Genomic DNA, 19,053 nt, shown 5'->3' on the forward strand with positions numbered 1-19,053 from the left:
CGTGAGTTCCTGTAATAACATAGTAGACATTCAATAAAAACTCGTTTGTTCTTGTAACAGAATCATGTACAAACTCGTCTATTCTTGTTTAACTCAATGTACCTGTCGTCGACTATTGAAAAAATAGAAATGTGCAACTGTCGTTGCCAGAAAATGTCAGAAACTTTTCCACCACTGGTAAAGATAAAAATGTGTAACAATTTTTCCACCACTGGTAAAGATAAAAATGTGTAACAATCAAGGAAATGAGATGGAAAGATAAGGTATGGACCGGAATTTGTCAGGAGAATCAAAACCAAAATGACAAAAAGAATCAGAAAATTACACCAAACCTAGAGTGTTGCCAGGAGAATCAAAACAAAAACTAAAATGCAAGGAAAACTACACCAAAAATTAGTGAATGATTACTGGTTTTTCAGGTTGTGGCTCTTTAAAGTTCATCCTTTTTTTGAATGTCTTCATCTTATCCTCATATTTTTTTGGCCAGACTTTGGCATCTTCGTATGCATTCTGAATCCACATGTTGCAGGGAGGTGGTATAGGAGCCCCTAACTTTAACTTCATTGGAACAAAATGGTTCCCTCCAACAAAAGCCATCACTATAACTCTATGTTTCTTACCTTTGATTGGCCCATGCCTCGAAGGGAAGAAGGTTGCACACATTTCTTTTGAAAGCCAAACAAGAACATCACGGAATGTTTGAGCCGCTACAAGACCATCTTCCGGCATTTTAAACCATTTACTGACGTCCATTTCATCTCCATCTTCAAACCTTAATCTTTTGAGCATGTTGTTCAACCTTTCCTCAGAGTACAATACTTTCACATAAAACGTCATGTGATTAAAAACTTCCGCATGCATATTGTTACGAATATGTCGGAAATCATCTCTACAGGCAAGGCCTAGTTGGAAAGCAATGCTATGGAAGCCACAATGACCATCTGAAAGCACATAATGAGTTCCTTCTATGTAAAATTGCATAGCTTATGGCAGTTGTGATACATAACTTGGATTTGGTAAATTCCACTCTTCTAGTTGAGGTTCACCCCACCTCTGTAGTTGCCACGCATCTTCATCATCCACAAGTTTGTCTTCAGCAAAAAAGTCTTCTTCTTCTTCTTCTTCTTCTTCTGGGTTGTTCATTATTGATTCAACATCGTAAATAGGCACATCATGGTCTGTTTCCTCATCCAAACACTCCAACGTAAAATCTATAATTTTTCTCTCCACATCTAGTTTTTCAATACTGCTTGTAACTTCCTCTTCAGTCACAACCACAAGGTCGTTCACCCTATCTTCCACTACGTTATCGACATCATCAAGTTTTTCAGTTCTGACCATACCTTCCTGGATTACCATTTCCATTTCGTCATTTTTAGTCTCAAACGTAACCTATGAAGTTTCTGTTCTTGTCTTCTTTTCAATATTTAGTATTTTTTTTTGTATATTTTCTTTTTTGTTTGGAACCGTGGGCTTCTTCAGTCTTTCCTAGTTGTTCTTGAGTTTTGGTGCTCTCATGTAATACTGGAGGTACCTTATGAATGCCCAACAAATGCAAACAAAAACTAGGATTTAGCTAACTAAGAAAAAAATAAAAGAATGTATGTAAGAAAAATATTATAACATAAAATACAGTTAAGACGATACCTTTTTTTGTGAATCAGCATGTTCATGCCTAGAAAGATCTCGATGACAAGAATTTTCTTCGATTTCTTTTTTCTTTTCGGCTATTGTTTTCCTTCCTTTGGTTCGAACAGGAGTTGGTGGTTCATGAAAATTATTCTTATCGGGTTGAACAATTTTTGTTACAAAAATTGTCACCAATTCATTAATGCGACTCTTCTATGGGTCAGTAGAATTTTCCCACTTTCTTCCTAAAATCTCTAACTATGGCAAATAATCATACACAACATTTGAACGAGAAACATCTGGAACTAAATTAATCAGTCTCCATTGCGAATCGATAGAAGAAAGTGGGATGGGTTTACCCTGATTCCGATATTCAGATATCATGTGGGCACAAGGTAGGCCATGCGTCTTGTGTAGAATGCATCCAAACAAGTTTTCGGCAATACTTCTCGACTTTTCCAATCTTTTTATTTCAGAGATGATGAAATCTAAGGCGTACTGCGAGACATGGCAATGTAGACTCTTGAAATCGTCTATTCTGTGATCATGCTTCATGAAGGTTAAAGTTTGTTGAAATTTGGATTTCATAGTCACCAGTTGAGATTCATGCATCTTGTGCATTTGCTGCCAGCACTCAACAAATCCACCTTGACTATTTCCCAAAAATCGCTTTAAGACACTATGTGCACCTTCTACACGATTAGAAGTCCGGGTTCCAAAATGTTTCACTTCATTAGTCCATGCATATGCGAAAAATTCCTTATTGACAAGTACACTCTCATAAATATATTTGATTGCTTCAGGATACCGTTTCTCATATTTCAGTACGAAGGATTCCAACCCCATGTTGAATAAAGTTATTGTTTCCATCCTAACAACGCGCCTCCAATCATCTTCTAAATCCTTTAGAGATCCTCTTCTTCATCTCCATCTTCTTTACTAACTTTGCCCTTGTCTTTGTTAAGAATTGTACCGCCTCCACTGTTTTTCTCTTTCTCTTTCTCTTTGAGTTCTTTCGCTATTTTTTCTCTTTTAGTTGATTCCCGAAAACGAGAATACAGATTCTTTTGAATATGCTATGTACATAATAATCTTCTTGCATCAGGGAAAACAATACCAATACCGTTAATCAAAGCTTGTTCGTTGTCGGTGACAATAACAGAAGATAGGTTTGTTGGAGAGTAAGGCGATCTCAGATGTTGCAAGGCCTATTCATAGTTTCCTGTTAGCTCGGCGCTCATAAATGCGAAAGCAATGGAAAATGTCGTGCCCATAGATGTCATACCCGCCGCATGAAACAAAGGCATCTTCCATTTATTTGTCTTGTATGTACAATCAATAATCACCACAGAAGGAAAACATTGAGCACATAATGTTGACTCTGGATGTGCCCAGAAGATATCAGTCACCTCACATGTATCAGAATTTTGCCTATTCCATGTTACATAATGGGAATCATCCCGGTACTTATGAAGCAGGTGCGTTCTTGTTTCTACCCGCTCTTTCGGATAACCTATGATTTGTATGCAGTTGTCAATGGTCTTCAAAGTTAAAGCGTTCTTTTTAAAATTTTCCCTTAAAGCAATGAGAATCTGTCTTGGTGGCATACCGTGTTCGTGGAATTTTATAAAAAATTGTTTTTCTTCGTCTGAGAGTCTACCGACGAACGAATGCCCCAAAAGTGTATCTGCTGAAGCATGGTTATGGTGTCCATCTTTGACAATCAAATTCCATTTCGAAGCATCTACACAAGTCAACCGCAACTTAAAAGGACATCCACATTTTTTTGTTGCAGTTCCTTTACTACATTTAGAAGGACTCACTGTACAGTTACGTTTTCTGTATTTCCCACCTCTCTCGCATCCAAGTACAATGGCGGAACCCTTTCCAACATGATTCTCATTCTTATTCACCCCTTTTTTAATCACAACAACTATGTTGTATTGACTACTAATCTCGCGACACCACTCTGTAACATTTTCTTTTGAACTAAATGTCTACACAACAAACGAAACATATATCAATATCGATACCAATACAAAATAAATTTTTTTGACGTATCACTCTGAAGAGTGAAGAAATAACATACAATATCTTATTTGTGGTGAAGTACTCAGTGGAGTCAAAACCAACAACATTAATTGGTTCCTCGGAACTACATTGGACGACATCTAAAACGACTTCATCCTCTTTCTCTTCAACACCAATAGTTTCTTTGGTCGATTCTAGATGATCGGAGAATAACTGTACAAGAAAAAGAAAAATGACCCACCAGTTAATAAGAAATTTAAAAAAAAATTACTGAAAAAGATAAAATAAAAAATTACTGATTGAACAATGCTTACCGATCATGTAACTAATTAACTAACCTCTTCTTCACCTAACGGGTTTTCAACAGAACTAGCATAATCTTTTTGTATGTTTAATTCATCTAGGGTTTGGATTTTTTTCCCCTAGATTTTCATTAATGGAATCTTCCATGATCTTGATTTACCTATAAATCAAGGATTAGTTCGCACAGTATTGAGGAATTAAATATTAAAAAAGTAGATATTGATGTATTATAATAATTGAATAGAAATCTGACCTAGGGTTTCTAACTGATGAGTTTTAATGGTTTTATTTAATAAAAATGGGAGACTAACGGAGAAGAAGGAAAAATAAAAATGGTAATAGTAAAGGTCATACTTAATTTGACTTTTTAGGTGGTACATAGGAAAATACAGAATTGAAAAGTAAATTAGTTTTAGAAATTGTGAATGAGATGGGAAATAGGAAAAGTAGGGGTAGGAAATAGGGAAAGCTTTTAATTTACACAGGATGTATCCAGTTTCATCCTTCCTATTTTTTAAATTTAAGATAGGATGAATCCAGTTTCATCTTTGCTATTTTTTTTTTGCCATTTCACCCAAACTATTTTTTACTCGTCCATTTGAACCGTGATTTAAAAATATTTGGACAAATGAGCCACTTTCCGCAAGTAAAAAGGCTTGTCGAATTTTGGGTGAGCCTTTCCTTTTCTTTTTCTTTTCTGATTGTGATGCCAAGATCACTTTCAAAGAAAAACCAGAGTAATGCATCTGGCATATCGAAAAAGAAGATAATAAGCGTGTTTTCATTTTCCAAGTCATTCACAAGTGTCATCGGAAAAGACTTGTATAAAAACCTATGCAGCCTCCATTATACGCGTACACAAGTATATGAGAAAATTCTTGATGGGGGCAAATAGTGATGGGGGCATGGGGATGAGTAAGAGTTCGACACATGTCCCTCTTTTTCTTACCATTTTTAACTAATTTATATATTGACTTCCCTACCCCAAATCCTGTGTCCCACCTATAAAAACTTAACACTTTCTAGTGTATCTAACAGAATATTATCTCAGATTGGTTCGAGTGGAAACAGGAAACCACAGCTATACGTATGTGATATCCTTCCATAATTATCTTCTCCTTCCTCATTTTCCAATTTTTTTTTATCAAATCATTTAGTCAGCATCATAGAACTGATTTCATATGAATTAAAAGTTATAGCATGAAATTTCCTTAGGTTCATGCCCGACCGGTCCCTTTGCAGACAAAACCTTAAAGTCTTTAATTAAGAAAAAATGCACTGGATGTTCTCTCCACAAAAAGCTATCTCCTCTGAAATAATCAACTTCATTGCCCAAATAACATAAAATCGAGTTTGTCAGTTAAATGAACACAGATCACGAGTTTAATTACTAGGATCAGAGGATCTCGAGCCTTCAGATAAGGTTACAGAGTGATCAACCATTCATCCAAGTAAAAGGATTTTTGTTTGACTCCTAATTTATTAGCACAGACTAATCGCTGATTGGAGTTCGGTACAGGAGTATTAACACAACCAATGCAGTGGTGCAGGATAAGATTGAAATGGTGCACGATAAGAGTTGTTGCAGTGCAGGATAGAGCTTTATGATTCTCACGTGTTGTTCACATGATTAGCTAGCCAACCCTTTCTCTACACGTGTATTCTCAAAGTTGGTGAATTCTTAAATCACCTGAAACCTTTTATTGGTTGTAATGAAATTCTCTATCTTCTGTACTGAAGCTTAAGCTTCTCTGTGATTGTAATGAGAAATTGATAACCGTTTATGCTATGTCATTATGGTATTAGATAGGTTAGAGTTTGATTCAACTCTCAATCGATCCAGGCTTCCGACTCGTTTTTTAATTTTTTTTCTTCTACCCACCTCATTTATTACAGAGAAGCAATCTCTTCTTTTCTTTGATTTCGTCATTTAATTCTGCAGTTATTTGTTCAAGTTTTCTCGACCTAGTATCAGTATTGTGTCCTTTACTACATGTACCTTCAATTCTGTAATCTGTTCACTTATTTGGTCTCAATTTTAGATCTACGTTCTCAATTAATTTTCTTCTTAGTCAAAAATGGAAAATCCTACATTAAACTTGTTCTCTAACATCCCACTGAATCATAAAGCTCTATTCTGCACTGCAACAACCACTAGTGGAAAACAGCCTATTTATGATAGTCAGGTAGTGTCGTTTTAACGAGTTAAACGACACTTTCTGAGTGCCCCTGAATTACGATGCTTTCTGAGTGCCGCTACGCACGACATCTGGGTATCGTCGTATAGTTGATTTTTTTCAATATAAAAAAAATTAGTCAGATCTGGCTGGCTGACTCCAGTTCCAGTTATTCTTACTGAGCTGAAATAAATCTGATTCAAATTCAAATTGTACTAAAATGAAACTCAAATTAAACTGGAATTTAAATGACAATTCAAATGAAATTTAAATGACAATTCAAATTCAAATGAGAATTACTCAAGTTCTCAAATTCAAATTCAAATTCTATATGGAACCTGATTCGTCTAAAATACCAAATGACATCTCGATTACATTGAACTATATTCATAAATTTAGTCCAAAATCATTACAAAAAACTTCTAATTATTAAGGTTTCTTAAGTGATACAAGTCCTGAGAATTTCAACAAGAATTTCAGTCATTAGAATCTTGTCACTAGCTTGCGTGAGAGCAGAACTGTAGACGCGCAACTCTTTCAACCATTTCTACATCCAGCAGGAGCAACGATCTTACCACCATCGGGAACAGAGTGCCGGCATCCATGAAGGTATCAAACTACATTCAGAAGAAGAGTAAGTCAGACCTTATATGCTAGGTTTACATGACTTCACACACAATATACACAGAGGTGGTCTAATATACCCATCATCAAGACAACAGCAACAACAACATTTACATAGTGACTTCATTCCTAACATCAGTATGGAGATGAACAAATAAACCATATATATAGGCAGTGAAAACCATAGGCATGATGAGGTACACAGTAACAATAATGCGGCAGCAACCATAAGCAATAATTCGCATGCATCAGATTAAAGGCTATAAAAGATTGAATAGTTGCAAAAACATAACCCAAGGAAAATGCATTTAACTGCTTGCAAGAGATGATGACCCTCAGGAGGACCTTTTGGTAGGAAAGAAATTAAGCTACGATTCATTTTCAAGTCCAGTTTTATCTTCAGGCCTAAGTTCAGGTCAGGCATACCAGAGAGATCATTTCATGAGAATTTTACCAGTCCCGTCACAACGCAAAACACTGCCCGTAATGACAAATTTATTCAGGAATCAGAGAATAAGAACTGATAGCTGCTTAGACAATAAATAACAGCAGAGCAGAACATTCCATACCTTTTGAGGACATAAGAAGATTCACAGTTCCACAATATCTAGAAATACCTATAATGCAGTTCTGAGTGTCAAAACTTGGGATTCAATTATTGGATTCATTCATAAAAATAATACATGACTCTGTTTGCAAACCGAAGGCACCTGTAACTTGTAGAGTCGCAAGCCATGAAACTCTTTTTTCATGTTTGTCAAAGCTTCGCAGTTCGTTGCACGATGATACCCCAAAAATCTATCAATGTCATCAATAAAGATAACAGCCAGTTGAAGCTTATGAGCTAAGGTGATATAGCAACAACTTGAAACAACCATCATAGAAATGTGTTAATCATGAGTTAATGTTACTATAACTAACTTGGATCACAGATATTCAAATTTGAAGATATTAGTATTCTAAAACACACAATTACGTAGTGTCAGCATCAGTCTCTATCTACTAACCCCTAAAAAACAAGCTTAAATTTACACGGGCAATAACAATTGTACTAGGCATTAGATATACACAATCATCATATTGCAAACTAAACTACTTAACCAATTAAAAGGCCTTAAAAGAACAATCTGATTAAAGATATACCCTTGCAAGACTCATGGGAGCATAAGCATTTTCGTGTATGTGCTCGCATACCATTGTGTATCGGTGTTGCTGAAAATAATATAAGATATTTAATTCTAATATTTTCAGGCTGACTTTCTAGACTAAGAAAGAGCACCACTCATTGAAATGAGCGAACCTTGATGCAGTGGAGTTCGTGAAGGATGCATTGGTGTCTCGCTTCCCTTTCCATATCGAGGTGTTTCACTAGTAAAGCGATGTAAATGTAAGGAAAAGTTTCCACCGAAAAGCTATATCAGAGAAACAAAATAAATAAAAGAGCAATACAGAGAATTTGACCAACGTTGATCCTCTTAACTTTTCCAGCATAAGCTAAAGACCCGTGAACTGTACCTGCACCAAAATCACAAACTAGTTATTAGATTCCTAACCAAATTATTCAATAAACCAGAAACAATGAAAGGAAATAGTAAAAACCTTTTCATTCATGTATTACATTCAGCTTTGGCACCATAGTCCCTTCCCCATTTAGTGAAACACCATCCTATCAATTTACATCCAAGAAAATGTATAAGATTGCTTAGTCAAACCGCTCAAACCTGGACATGCAAAGAAAAATTCTAATTATGCTTCAAACCAGAACTATATTTGCTCCAATAAGAATGAATTCAGCAGCATCCAAGCCGGTCCCAACTCCTCTAATGCCAGGAAGTGAGTAATCCTTGTCAGCAAATTCTGATTTCATCATTTGAGCAATGCTCATGAGCTTCCCGAGTGCGATGGGATGAACTGCCTTGCACTAATAGCCTCCATCGGTGAAGTACCTGATACATTTAACGAGAAAATAATAAAAAGACGTAGGAGTCAAAAAACTTTTGGATTATAAACTCTTGGGTATTGACATAAGATAAAGATATCACTAACTCTTCAACACAAGGCTCTGGACGTAAACTAGTCATATTCGAAGACTCATTATGGAATTGATATTACGGTTTACATTATATGACAAATGGTGCCCACAACATAATGTTTGTAACTTCTCAGTATTACAAAAACACAGGGGAACAAAACTGCAAAGCAGACATAAGGAATGAAAAACTAACGTTTCAGCGTGGAATCATAGAGATGAGCATCGAATTGTGAGCCTTCTGGAACGTGTCCTGCCATGATAGATAATTAGAACTCAAAGTAGTGCTAGACATGATATAATCACACAAAGCAATGAACGTAGAGTAGAGACTTACATCCCACTTCTTATGTAGTTATCATTCACATCAGTCTTTCACATAACAGATCCTCACCGACCTCAACCATACTTTCCCGTGAACACAAGGAAAACAATAAATTAGCAACAACTGACTATCTGTGCTTTTTTTTAAGTTGACATTCGAAACAAAAAATTACATCTGCCTTGTCGGGACCAGAAATGAGACTCCAATAAGACTAGCTATTGCAACTCCTGCAATATACTGTAGAAATACTTTACAAAGTCTGATCAAAGACTAATTAAGGATCAAAAACCTTTTATCGAACATCAAATTTCCCTTTTATATACCAGAGATCTTATTAAACATCAAAATACCCTTCTAATTAATGATTATACAAATTACCCCAACAGCAGTAGCAACACAAAAGTGTTGTTTGTCTAATCATTTTTCGATTCTCGACGTTACAGCCTCGAGCTTTCTGAACTCCACCTTTGGTAGAAGACTTTCTGATTCCATCATTTTTAAAAGAATTTACATGTGTTTCTGCGAATAAAAAATTCCAAACTCAGCAATTGTTGAATGAGAAGTTAATTAAGTAGTTGCGATCCTTATCTGCCAAGCATTTACATATGAACAACCAAAGCAGAATGCCATGGACACACCGCAGAACGTTCAACAAAGCACATCAGCTTCAAATCAATCCTATGTAACCCAACCACGATTACCTCCAGTAGAGCAATGGTTCACCACCAACAAGAGAAAGTCCAGCAGTCACTATCACCAAAGCTACCATGAGAAACACTTACAGCCACCCATAACACCAACAGCTACAGAACCACCAGCTTCACCATCAAACTACCACCAACAACAATTACAAGAAAAATACCATCAACCACCAACATTTGAAGTCAATCTCTACAACAAAATTTCCATCCACCATGACAAACCCATAAAGCTCTACCAATTTCTACATGCATCACCGCCAAATCCAAAATTAGTTATCCATAAAAGGAAAAAAGTAAGGAAATCTATATAAAGATAATACACAATAGACAAGAAAAAATCTGTAAACAAAATCCTATCGAGCAAAATAAAATTTGCTCATAAAAAAAAGTGAAAGAAAACCCAAATTAGAGAAACAAAAGGTGCAACTAACCATGTGACCAAGAAAAACAAATAGAAAGAGTACCGAAGAGGGAGATTAAGGATAAATAAATCACAAGAACCAACGAGAAAATCGATCACGGAAACTAAGGTCACTGCATTCAAAAAAAAAAAAGTTAAGGCAAAAGAAAATCGTAAATCTGTCTCCAAAAATTAAATTAGGGTTTATTTAGCAAAATTTCATTCGAATTTACATGATTCTTGTCCTCAACTTTCTAGGGTTTCTACTTGAATCTACTGGGTTCGCGAAATCAGGTCACTGAAAGATGGTTTTGATTTCTGAAAAATGGGTTTGCAGATGTGAGATATGGTTATTGATTTATCGCAGGTTTTAGGGTTTATTTTTGATAGGTTCAGGGGATTTTCCAGAGTTCGAATAAGGAGAGAAAAGATGAGGGAGAAGGAGAAAGAGAGGCGGAGAAAGATAGAAAGAGATAATGTTTTTCTCTCTCTGCTTTGGGATAGAGATAGTTAAGGGGAGGCATCTGATCCAAGCGATCCTATTTTTAGATTAAATCCCGACCATACAAGGTGTAATATCTCATCAATGAAACAAAATTATTCGCATGTCGTTGTCCAAGTCAACGAAACTTTTTACACAGCGACAACTTGACTTTAGTCAGCGAAGCAGAAGAAGCATCGTTGTCTAAGTCAACAAAACTACCAACACAATGACGTTTAGACTTTGGTCAGCGACATTTTCGGTATGAAGTTATTTCGCGAGTTTTAGTATGTGTCGTTCATTGTGTCTCAGATAGCTCTTTTTCCGCTAGTGAACTCTTATCCTGCACCACTTCAGTCTTATCACGCACCACTGCATTGGTTGTGCAAGTGGTGCAGGATAAGAGTTGCAAGCCTTGTCAAACACCATTTGCAACATCTGAAAAACTAAGCAAGGATGAAGGTGATCTACTTTCAAACCCAACAGAGTACAGATCATTGGTGGGAGCCCTTCATTACTTGACTTGGACAAGACCTGAAATCTCTTATGCAGTCAATGTGGTATGCCAGTACATGCAAAATCCAAGAACACCACATCTGCTTGCTACAAAGAGGATTGTGCGCTACATTAAAGGTAAAATCAATTATGGCCTTCACTTCACTAAAGGGGATAACTTTTTAGTAGGCTTTTCAGATGCAGACTGGGCAGGCTGCAAAGATGATAGGCGCTCAACTGGAGGATACTGCAGATTTTTAGGCTCTAACATCATCTCCCGGTCTTCCAAAAAGCAAGCAACAGTAGCACGTTCTAGCACTGAGGCTGAATACCGAACCCTAGCCAACAGTGCAACTGAAGTGGTTTGGTTATGTTTTCTTCTACAAGACTTACACTTTCAGATATTTGGAATACCTAAACTTGGATGTGACAACATCAGTTCCATCAGCCTAGCGTCTAATCCAGTCATGCACTCTAGAATGAAACACGTCCACCTAGATTTCCACTTTGTCAGAGAACTTGTACAGTCCAAAGCCTTGGATATATTCTATGTTCATACTCTTGATCATCTAGCAGACATCTTCACAAAGGCTCTACATGGACCCAGATTTCAAATGATACGTTCCCAGCTCAGCGTGCTTGCTCCACCCATGAGCTTTGGGGGGTGGGGGAGGGGTGGGGGTATTAACACAACCAATGCGGTGGTGCAGGATAAGACTGAAGTGGTGCAGGATAGAGCTTTATGATTCTCACGTGTTGTTCACATGATTAGCTAGCCAGCCCTTTCTCTACACGTGTATTCTTAAAGTTGGTGAATTCTTAAATCACATGAAACCTTTTATTGGCTGTAATGAAATTCTCTATCTTCTATAATGAAGCTTAAGCTTCTCTGTGATTGTAATGAGAAATTGATAACTATTTATGATATGTCATTAAGGAGAGAAGATAATTGGACTTTTTTTTTGATTCCCTTTTTTACCGATCGCGCTGCAATGTTAGAAGATAATTGGATATATTTTCCTTCCCTTTTTTAGCGATGTTCCATCCGTGTTTAAGAGGTAGAAAACTACCTTTTATATAGGAGAGAAGTCATTGACAATTAACAAAATTTGGAAGGGTAAATCGGATATAGAATTTGAAGACTTTAATTAGTTAAAAAAAGATAAGGAAAAGAAGGACAAATGTTGAATTCCTATTCGTTCCCCATGACCCATCCGTTTTTGCCCCATCAAATATTTTCTCCAAGTATATTATTGGCAGTATCAATCAAGTATACCAACCCAAATATTATCAACGAACAATGGCTAATACATTATTGAAGGCAATAAAATTACAAACGTGTAGTAGGATGAAAGATATTTCCAACTTGCGGTCAAGCCATATTTGGCTCTTCAACTGATGCAGGTGATCTATAACTTACTGCGGAATCAAAATGCACCATAATCTAGCAAGCATTTTAGTGTCGTTTAACAATGTTGTTCACCAGTGGCATAGGGAGGGAGGCAAAGAAAAAAATTGATGTTGTATGGTACCAAAGATAGATTATACTTCTCTAAGATGTTTGGATGGACACTCAAAAATTGTTTTTCGATTTCTGGAAATCAAAAAGTCTGAAATCAGTTTGACAATAATTTTCAGAACGGCTTTCAGGAAAAAGAAAAAAAAAAAAACTTTTTGTAAAGCAATATAGTTTTACTTCATGTATTTATACTTCATGTATTTACTTTAGATATTTACTTGTGAAGTTTAAATGGGCTATTCGAGTTTAAAAAGTTTCATGTGAGCAAAATTTTAGATCGCTCACATGGCTAGTAAGTAAACAGAGACAAAAAGATACTCTCACACTGAAAATCAAACTAAGTACAACTTTGGGTTATCATTAGTGATCTTATCCTATACTACTACGACTTAGGTGTTTTAGGAGTACTAGCTAGGGATCCCAAACACATTGAATTCAACAATAATTATCGTTAACTTTTATTACTACCAAACGGTACTTTGAAAATTAATTAACCACTGTTTAGATAATCTCTTCACTTAATTATTGTTTTTTCTTTTTGGCAGGATCATGCTTTCCAATTTTCGTTCTTAACATCAGAATTAGTATTATTCTTCATGTTTCTTTAGTTTTCTACTAGGCAACCACATTTTACATCATCAATTACAAATTCAACAAACTAAAAACCTTTGTAAAGAAAGATATGCACTCTCCCCACAAAAACTTTATTAAAGTGATCCGAATCTCATATAAACCTCTCCCTAATCAAATTATACCGACATCTGAGAAACAAGTATAATGTACATTTTTACTAAAACGACACCATGCAATACAAATTAAAAAGAAAAAAAGAAAGATAGAATAAAAATGAATTGTTTGGGCAGCAAAAAGATCAATAAGCGCATTTTGGTGATAATTCTTTATGAATTAAAAAATTTACTTCCTCTTGCCGAATCCAATGAACATGTCGCACAGCATAGTTTGCCGCTTTTGCATCCATTATGGGTATAGCAAAGTGGTTAACATGAGTGGTAAGTGTCAAATATACCACTTAATTAGACATACACAACAAAATCTCTATAACGAGCGATAAGAATTCCATCGTTTGATGACCTGCACAGCACCAACACTTGTTTTTCTATTGATTGCCGATTTAACCACCCTCCACACACACATCATACACCGCAACCATAATTAACTAATTTTCAAAATCACTTCAACCCAGATCAGAATTTCTAAATTTCTTACTATTTTTCTAATCTAAAACAAGATAAACTAACCATATTTTCTCTGCGCTTCTCAATTTCTTGTAATATGGATTCTTAATCTCAATCCCAGGGCAAACGTAAATGTAAAAAAGTAACAAAGTTCAGGGTTCAAAGTTCACTATCTCTGAAGATGAATGTATTTATCGTAATTATGTCTTTTTTACCTAAGATTGTATCGATAGTGCACATCAACATGGTAACACCATATGACTTACCAAATTTATGAAATATCAAGAACAAACCATGAACATCAATGATTATGACGCGACTGAGTTGTCGCAATATTTCATTACGATCAATAAGGAAGTCGCATTTTATGTCGCTGCGATAATGCAAGTGAAGAGATGTCGGGGGTGTGGTGTTGTAGATGTTGATGTGGAAAGACAATGTCGTATAGATCGGCAACGCAAGTAAAAAAATTTATTTCCAACTCGAAAGTTGTCATGATATTTTAAAGGTGTTGAACAAATATAATCCAAACGTATTAGCAGGCAGCAACCCTAAACCACAAGTACTTGGATGATCACCATGCAAATATAAAAAAAAAAATGTACGAGCAGAAAATGGAGCAACAAGCTGCATTTTGGTGTTAATTCTTTAAAATTTAAAAAATTCACTCTCTTATGATAAATGCCGAGTGACCTATCAAGGAGATGGATGTGTAGCTTGACACTCAGCTCACAAATTGGAAGTTGAGGGTTCGATCCTTCTGGATGACCGTTGCACACTGAAAATACTTAATTATATCAGGTCACAGGGGAGGAGTCAGCCCACTCTGCCAACTTAGTTGTTTTCCAAGTCTATTTTCTGGTAAAATGGCTCCTAAATATAGTAAGGTTTTGACAAAAAAAATTGCCTACCCATATCCATAACCTTAGCTCCGCCCCTATGTGGTGGCATATGGAAGTAAAAGTCTAGTGCCCGAGGAACTAAAGAGGTATTCTAAGAGCAAGCATTTCAGTTAACTCTAGCTAGATTATAGAGAAAGCCAACCAGATTTCGTCCAAGAGCTAAGCCATGACTCCGAAAAACTGCAAATCTGTAGCACTCGTAAGACATGGCTAAAAGTTTCCACAATGTGCGAAAGCTCACCTTCCATCCCAAAAATTGTTCACGCGAATACTAAGTATCTGGCTAAATATACACAAACACTATGATAGTTGATTTTATTATTTTTATTTTTGTTTTTTTTAAGCACGACCTTCAAAAAGGCTAATAGTCCCCTCAACAATTGGCAGAAGTCAAATTGGAGGTATAGACCAGTACATAGTAGAATTGTTTGTTATAGTCGATTGTGATAATGCATGAGCACAGAATTACATGACTGAGGTTGGAAAGTAAACATACAAACAATTAAACAAGAAGAGTAAAATTGAATATCCTTAAATATAACGACCTTTCTTGGATAGTCATCGAACCTCCCAACAAAAAATTAGTCAATGAAATCCTTTACATCACTCTCGATGATAATGTGCGTAAGATTTTGTTCCACAACTTTCTTTAGGATCGTCCAAATTGCTCTTGCTTCAGCTTCAGTCGCATGACCTGTCTCTCCACCAATACTTTCCCCACTTAGCCACTGCGGTTATTCGGTAGCGTGGGGTTTTCAACGGGCATCGCTGCGGTCATCCAGCAGCAACTTTCCGGGAGGTCACCCATCCCTGGATTGCTCCTGCCCGAGCACGGTTAACTACAGAGTTTTCTGCCAACTCTTGAGCCAATTATGCTGAAAAGGCCTCGGTGTTAGGAAAGGACAAACCATTACTTATATTTCATTCGGCCATCCACTGCCGAATATCGGGGTATTACAATATTACCACCTTAAATTGGAGCCATCCTCGGCTCCGGAATACATACACAAACCCAGATCTCCGACGTATCCTTTCCCTCATGAGAAGCACCTGGACCAGCCCCGTCCAGCGTACCTTCCCACCCTCGGCAGGTGAACCGCCAATAGAACAATCAGAGCATCTAGAACAATCAATAGAATTCATAGGCATTCTGGAATGAAGAACAATTCTAGCAAGTATAGCAATTCTAGCAGCTTTCCAAGTAAAAACCTAAACACGGTGTGGAACTCTAAGTTTCCAAATGCATTTCCAAATTTTACTACAAGGGGAAGATCTAAGTCCTATAAGTCCCAAGTAAGCAGGTTTAGAAGGAAATATGTCATTCTTTGAAACCTCTCAATCCCTCCTATTAGGAGTACGTACAACTGGTTAAATAGAATAGTTAAGGTCTTCTTAACATAAGCATTATCAAACTGAGTATTTAATTTACCAATATTCCAAGTTCTAGTATGTTTGTTACTAAAGTAAGATACTTTTAACACTAGGGTCTTGAGGTACCAAACGATTAGGTCAAGTAGAACCCAAATTTGGATAAATGTTCGGCTTTTTGGTTCATCAGATATCTGTCAAGTCTTTCAAGAATAAGATTTAGGACCATGCCGCATATTAGACCAAGTGAATCTAGGACTATAGAAGTCTGGATCATGCAAAGCAAAAATTTACAGAAATTCCTAAGATAATTGAAATCAGTATCAACCACCATTCTTATCATCACTACCTAGCATGACATTGAAATAAATTTTTCACTAGGGTAGTACGTGGAAATTCATACTGACTATCCCGGAAGGCTTGTCTAATGCTGCTAATAGGTTCACCATCGATAAAGTAAAGTTTTGAGGAAATTATATCATTAATAGTGACATAGATGTCCTTTGAGTTGGATGATAAAATGTTAATGTCGATCTCTTTTTTCCTGGCCAGGACCGGACCACTACTTCTTCATATACAAGGAACGTTAAAGTGCAAGGAAAACCCATGTTACTCAATTTCCTAATAGAAGTATCTTTTTTCGTTTTTAGTTTCAGATAGTAAAACAATGTCAAGGTTGTTGCTTTTGAAAATGAGGTTAAGATCTTTATTAGCAGATTTGTTACCTGACCCACGCACATTTCAGCAGAGCATTTTCACATTGTTGGCTGAATAATTGGAAACAGGAACATGCCATTCATCAGTTGAGTTGTTAAAAAGAGGTATAAGATAGAAAAATTCACTTGACTGGTAGAATCAAAACTACCATTGAGTTGAGTATTAGCAGTATCACCACCTAGATGAGATCCTTGAGCATCATTGAAATCCATAATTGGCAGCCACATGAGGAAATTTACTAGTCATTATTTTTAGTTAGAGAATCACTGGTAGGCTCATTGAAATTACCATAAATATGAACAAGGGAATGGGTATTGAAAGCACAATTGGTAAGGTTGGGGGTACGGAGATTCCCCAATTTTGTGATAGGGGGACATAAATTGTTATGGACTGGTTAAAAACAATCATGGTTTTCAGGTGGAATGACAATACTAGCAAGAATAGAGCTATTGGCTATGGTTGTTTTTACGAAGATCAACTTTAGGATTAATCTTACGTTAAGGTTAGAAAGTGCATCATGGTCATCTTCAAGTGAGATTACTTCTTATTTGAGTTTCAATGGTTTCTGAGCGGAAATGAACGGAGTTTTGAAACACATAGTTGAGTTATAGGTAGGAATCAAACCCAACGTTGGTGATTTAGAGGATAAATAAGAGTCAGAATCGAGTCAGGTAGCTTATTTTTCTGACACGAAATCCGCTTGAGAATAACTAGTAAGCCATTGTCCAGAATAACAAATGGCTGAGCTTGAACATGACCCATATCAATGTACTAGATCTATCTTGAAAGCACCCATATGTAGATTTCTTCTCAATAAATTTTCATCTGGTATTTTAGAGCTTTGCTCAACATCAACTGCTTGTTCCTTATCATTGTTATTCTGATTAAGAGTTTCATCTTGAGTATCCAAAACTACATCTTCCTGAACCATAATAGAATCTCCCAAGACCACAACCGAAGCCGATTCTGAAGGATGGACTGGAGGTTATGATGACATCCATCTTGACACTTTTGGTAAAGAGCATTCAACACCAGGGGAACTTGCTTCTTTAATTGGCATTTGTCTAGCTATCCATCTTGGACATACAACATCTTTATGATCAATAATGAGGAAGGTAGTACAAAATTATCTTGGTACCGTAAAATATCTACATTCAATGAGAAAGGGTTCAATTCTTACTCTAGTAACTAGAGGTATTCCGGCTAGTAGAAAGAGCATGTTGAACAAAAATACGAGTACATACTTTAACTTTCTTCTTTAGAGAGTGGTTGCGATAAGGATTTTTTGCTTCAATACACGCAGTACAATACGTTTGCGAAGATCTGCAAACTCACTGCATTCCTTACACACTACAAGTTATGTCTTCTAAGAGCAACCACAGTCACGACCAAATTTGGGTACTAAACCCAAATTTGGTCCCAGAAAGTATCGCAGTGGTGAGGAGTAAACCCAAATTTAGTCGCCAAATTTAGGGTTTGAGACCAAATGTGGTCGTCGGCCCAGACTAAAAAAGATATAGTGGGACGGAAGTATTAGGAGCGTATGATACCAGGCGTAAGTTTAATCACCGTATACAATCAGGCGAGCATATAATCACCGTATGAGTCAGGCGCATGTATAAACTCCGCCCCCTTCAAACGCGTCAGACGATGTTAATACTTACGCCTGAAATGGGACGGATGTATAAAGGGCGTATGAATGAGGCGCAGTTATAAATAACGTCTGGGTTGGGCGCATGTATTGTGAGCGTCTGTGTCTAGGCGTATCTTTAATGTACGTCTGGTATGGGCGTAACTTTAATGTACGTCTGGGCGAGGCGTATCTTTAATGTACGTTTGTTTTCCTAAGTTCTGGAGATCCGGAACTTCAAAAGAATAAGAATTCAAGTGTCTTTGGGATTAGTCCAAAAACATAATGTCCAAGAATTCAAGAATAAGACATAATGTCCAAAAACTTTAGCAGGCGTAATGTAGGGGAGCTGACCTTTGGGATTCTCCAAAAGATGATGAAATGCAGACTAAAGAGGATTGCAATCTGAAGCAGTTGAAGTTAGGTCACAGTGGTGCATCATTAGGAGGAATACATGGTCCCCTACCCTTCATCGTTCGTTGCTTTCTAAAACGAGAAACATATAATCATCTCTCTTTTTTACTTA

The 19,053-nt window shown here is 36.6% G+C and overlaps 2 protein-coding genes and 1 long non-coding RNA gene across 33 annotated transcripts; all 3 read right to left on the reverse strand.

Moving 5' to 3' along the window:
• Nucleotides 1-393: 393 nt before the first annotated feature.
• LOC113352869 lies at nt 394-981 on the reverse strand. Its single transcript, XM_026596628.1, has one exon. It carries the CDS (start codon nt 979-981, stop codon nt 394-396), a length of 588 nt encoding a protein of 195 aa, XP_026452413.1.
• A 1,856-nt stretch (nt 982-2,837) lies between these two features.
• Nucleotides 2,838-5,893, reverse strand: LOC113352870 (protein FAR1-RELATED SEQUENCE 5-like). Its single transcript, XM_026596629.1, has 3 exons — nt 5,846-5,893; nt 3,715-3,873; nt 2,838-3,626 (listed from the first exon to the last, which is right to left on the reverse strand). The coding sequence occupies exons 1-3, from the start codon at nt 5,891-5,893 to the stop codon at nt 2,838-2,840; spliced, it is 996 nt and encodes a 331-aa protein (XP_026452414.1).
• Nucleotides 5,894-6,443: 550 nt separating this feature from the next.
• Nucleotides 6,444-10,715, reverse strand: LOC113350552. 31 transcript variants are annotated; one of them, XR_003360953.1, is made up of 11 exons: nt 10,453-10,715; nt 10,284-10,353; nt 9,820-9,949; nt 9,131-9,637; nt 8,990-9,046; nt 8,524-8,710; nt 8,364-8,430; nt 8,065-8,279; nt 7,475-7,976; nt 7,334-7,381; nt 6,444-6,757 (listed from the first exon to the last, which is right to left on the reverse strand). It is a non-coding gene; the product is annotated as an uncharacterized LOC113350552 (long non-coding RNA). The 31 variants fall into 31 exon arrangements; XR_003360948.1 differs by having other exon boundaries at nt 9,820-10,061; XR_003360952.1 differs by having other exon boundaries at nt 10,251-10,353.
• Nucleotides 10,716-19,053: the final 8,338 nt, after the last annotated feature.

Source organism: Papaver somniferum, chromosome 2, assembly GCF_003573695.1.
Source record: "Papaver somniferum cultivar HN1 chromosome 2, ASM357369v1, whole genome shotgun sequence".
Classification (NCBI taxonomy): Eukaryota; Viridiplantae; Streptophyta; class Magnoliopsida; order Ranunculales; family Papaveraceae; genus Papaver; species Papaver somniferum.

Coding starts and splice junctions, on each gene's coding strand:
- LOC113352870 (XM_026596629.1), bottom strand. CDS start 5,893: ATGACGAAATCAAAGAAAAGAAGAGATTGCTTCTCTGTAATAAATGAG. Junction 3,874..5,845: donor GCTTCTCTGTAATAAATGAG/GTGGGTAGAAGA, acceptor TTTCTTGTACAG/TTATTCTCCGATCATCTAGA. Junction 3,627..3,714: donor CCACAAATAAGATATTGTAT/GTTATTTCTTCA, acceptor TTTGTTGTGTAG/ACATTTAGTTCAAAAGAAAA.
- LOC113352869 (XM_026596628.1), bottom strand. CDS start 981: ATGCAATTTTACATAGAAGGAACTCATTATGTGCTTTCAGATGGTCAT.